We start from the raw sequence: 1412 nt of genomic DNA on the forward strand, positions 1-1412 counted from the left end.
CACGAAGTGGAGCCGGCTTAGTTGTTGAGCCGATGAAAGAGAGCAATTTCTACCACAGTAGTATTAGTATAAACTATTGGCTTTAATAAATTCGTAGTTTATAGTGTTTCAGGTTGAATTATTGCTAACTATAAGCAACGCTATTATTGATTATTAGTAGTTCAATCGTATATTAAATGGGATTGAGCCATTAGTTGCATGAACCGCTGCTTTTCACTCCATCTTAGTTATTGCTCAGAATCGATGCTGCCTTAATTAATACCTCACTTACAATATCTTAATATAGGCAAAATAGTGATTATTTAATGTACTCATCAATCTTATTTGCTTAGCCTTCCGTTGTGCTCTGATGCTTAATGAAAATTAAATGAAATCAGAAGAATGAGAATCGAAAATGGGTCGGGAGTGAAGAAGTCGCTCAGTCTCCTCGAGGTGTGGCTCGAGGAGTGGCTCAAGAAGTGACTGAAGGGGCTACAGCAATTTAAAATGGATGAAGTGTGAGATTAAAATTAATCCTGCGCATTAAAGAAATAATATAAAATATTTATTGATTATTTCAAGCAATGGTGAAAATGAATGTTCTGGCAGATTGCCTCAAAACTATTGTAAATGCTGAGAGAAAAGGACAAAAGCAAGTCTTGATTCGTCCAGTTTCCAAATTGGTCATCCAGTTCTTGAAGATTATGCAACAGCACGGCTATATTGGAGAGTTCGAAATCATTGACGATCATCGCTCCAAGAAAATTGTCATTGAACTCTTAGGTCGAGTCAACAAGTGCGGAGTCATTTCTCCTCGGTATGACTTAACTCTTCCTGACTTCGAAAAATGGACCAGCAATATCCTACCCAGCAGGCAGTTCGGCCATATTGTCATCACCACTAACCAAGGAGTGATGACTCACGAGGATGCCAGGCATAGGCACATTGGTGGCAAAATAGTTGGATTCTTCTATTGATTGTATAATCGCATATATTCCTATCTTTTCATTATTCATATCTCTCTTCTTTTGACAAAATCTCACCTTCCATAATGAAACGCAGTGCCTTCAGAATCAACTCGATTTTGGAAATATCATAACTATTCTAGGTTGCTCATAACATACATACATATTAACTATGAGTCCGCCACTTTGTGGGACGCCATTCCAAATAATAATAAATTAGAATGTTGTTATTAACTCAATGGGATATTATCACTTAATTAAAGGCCTGTCGCTTCCTATTGCACCAAAGGTTATTGGCTGCTATGCTTTATTTTTCTGGTGTGGTTCAATTTAATTTTATCTCCGCAATTATTCAATTTCTGTTTTATTCCTTCCGCAATGATAGGCAAAGAGGCCACTGATTAAGCTGACAATAACAATGACTGAAGCCGCAATGATAAGGGTTAGATTAGAAATTCCAGGTGGGTC

The 1412-nt window shown here is 37.3% G+C and overlaps 1 protein-coding gene across 1 annotated transcript; it reads left to right on the top strand.

Moving 5' to 3' along the window:
- The first annotated feature begins 563 nt into the window (after window positions 1-563).
- On the top strand, window positions 564-961 carry LOC148300827 (small ribosomal subunit protein uS8A-like). The gene has a single exon (XM_088274237.1). It carries the CDS (start codon window positions 564-566, stop codon window positions 954-956), a length of 393 nt encoding a protein of 130 aa, XP_088130363.1. The 3' UTR covers window positions 957-961.
- The last annotated feature ends 451 nt before the right edge of the window (window positions 962-1412 follow it).

The sequence above is a fragment of the Brachycentrus maculatus genome, unplaced genomic scaffold, assembly GCF_059751285.1.
Source record: "Brachycentrus maculatus isolate JH-2025_06_01 unplaced genomic scaffold, ASM5975128v1 h1tg000652l, whole genome shotgun sequence".
NCBI classification, from domain to species: domain Eukaryota; kingdom Metazoa; phylum Arthropoda; class Insecta; order Trichoptera; family Brachycentridae; genus Brachycentrus; species Brachycentrus maculatus.

Bases quoted from the DNA above. Each gene is read 5' to 3' on its own strand.
- LOC148300827 (XM_088274237.1), top strand. From the start codon at position 564: ATGGTGAAAATGAATGTTCTGGCAGATTGCCTCAAAACTATTGTAAAT.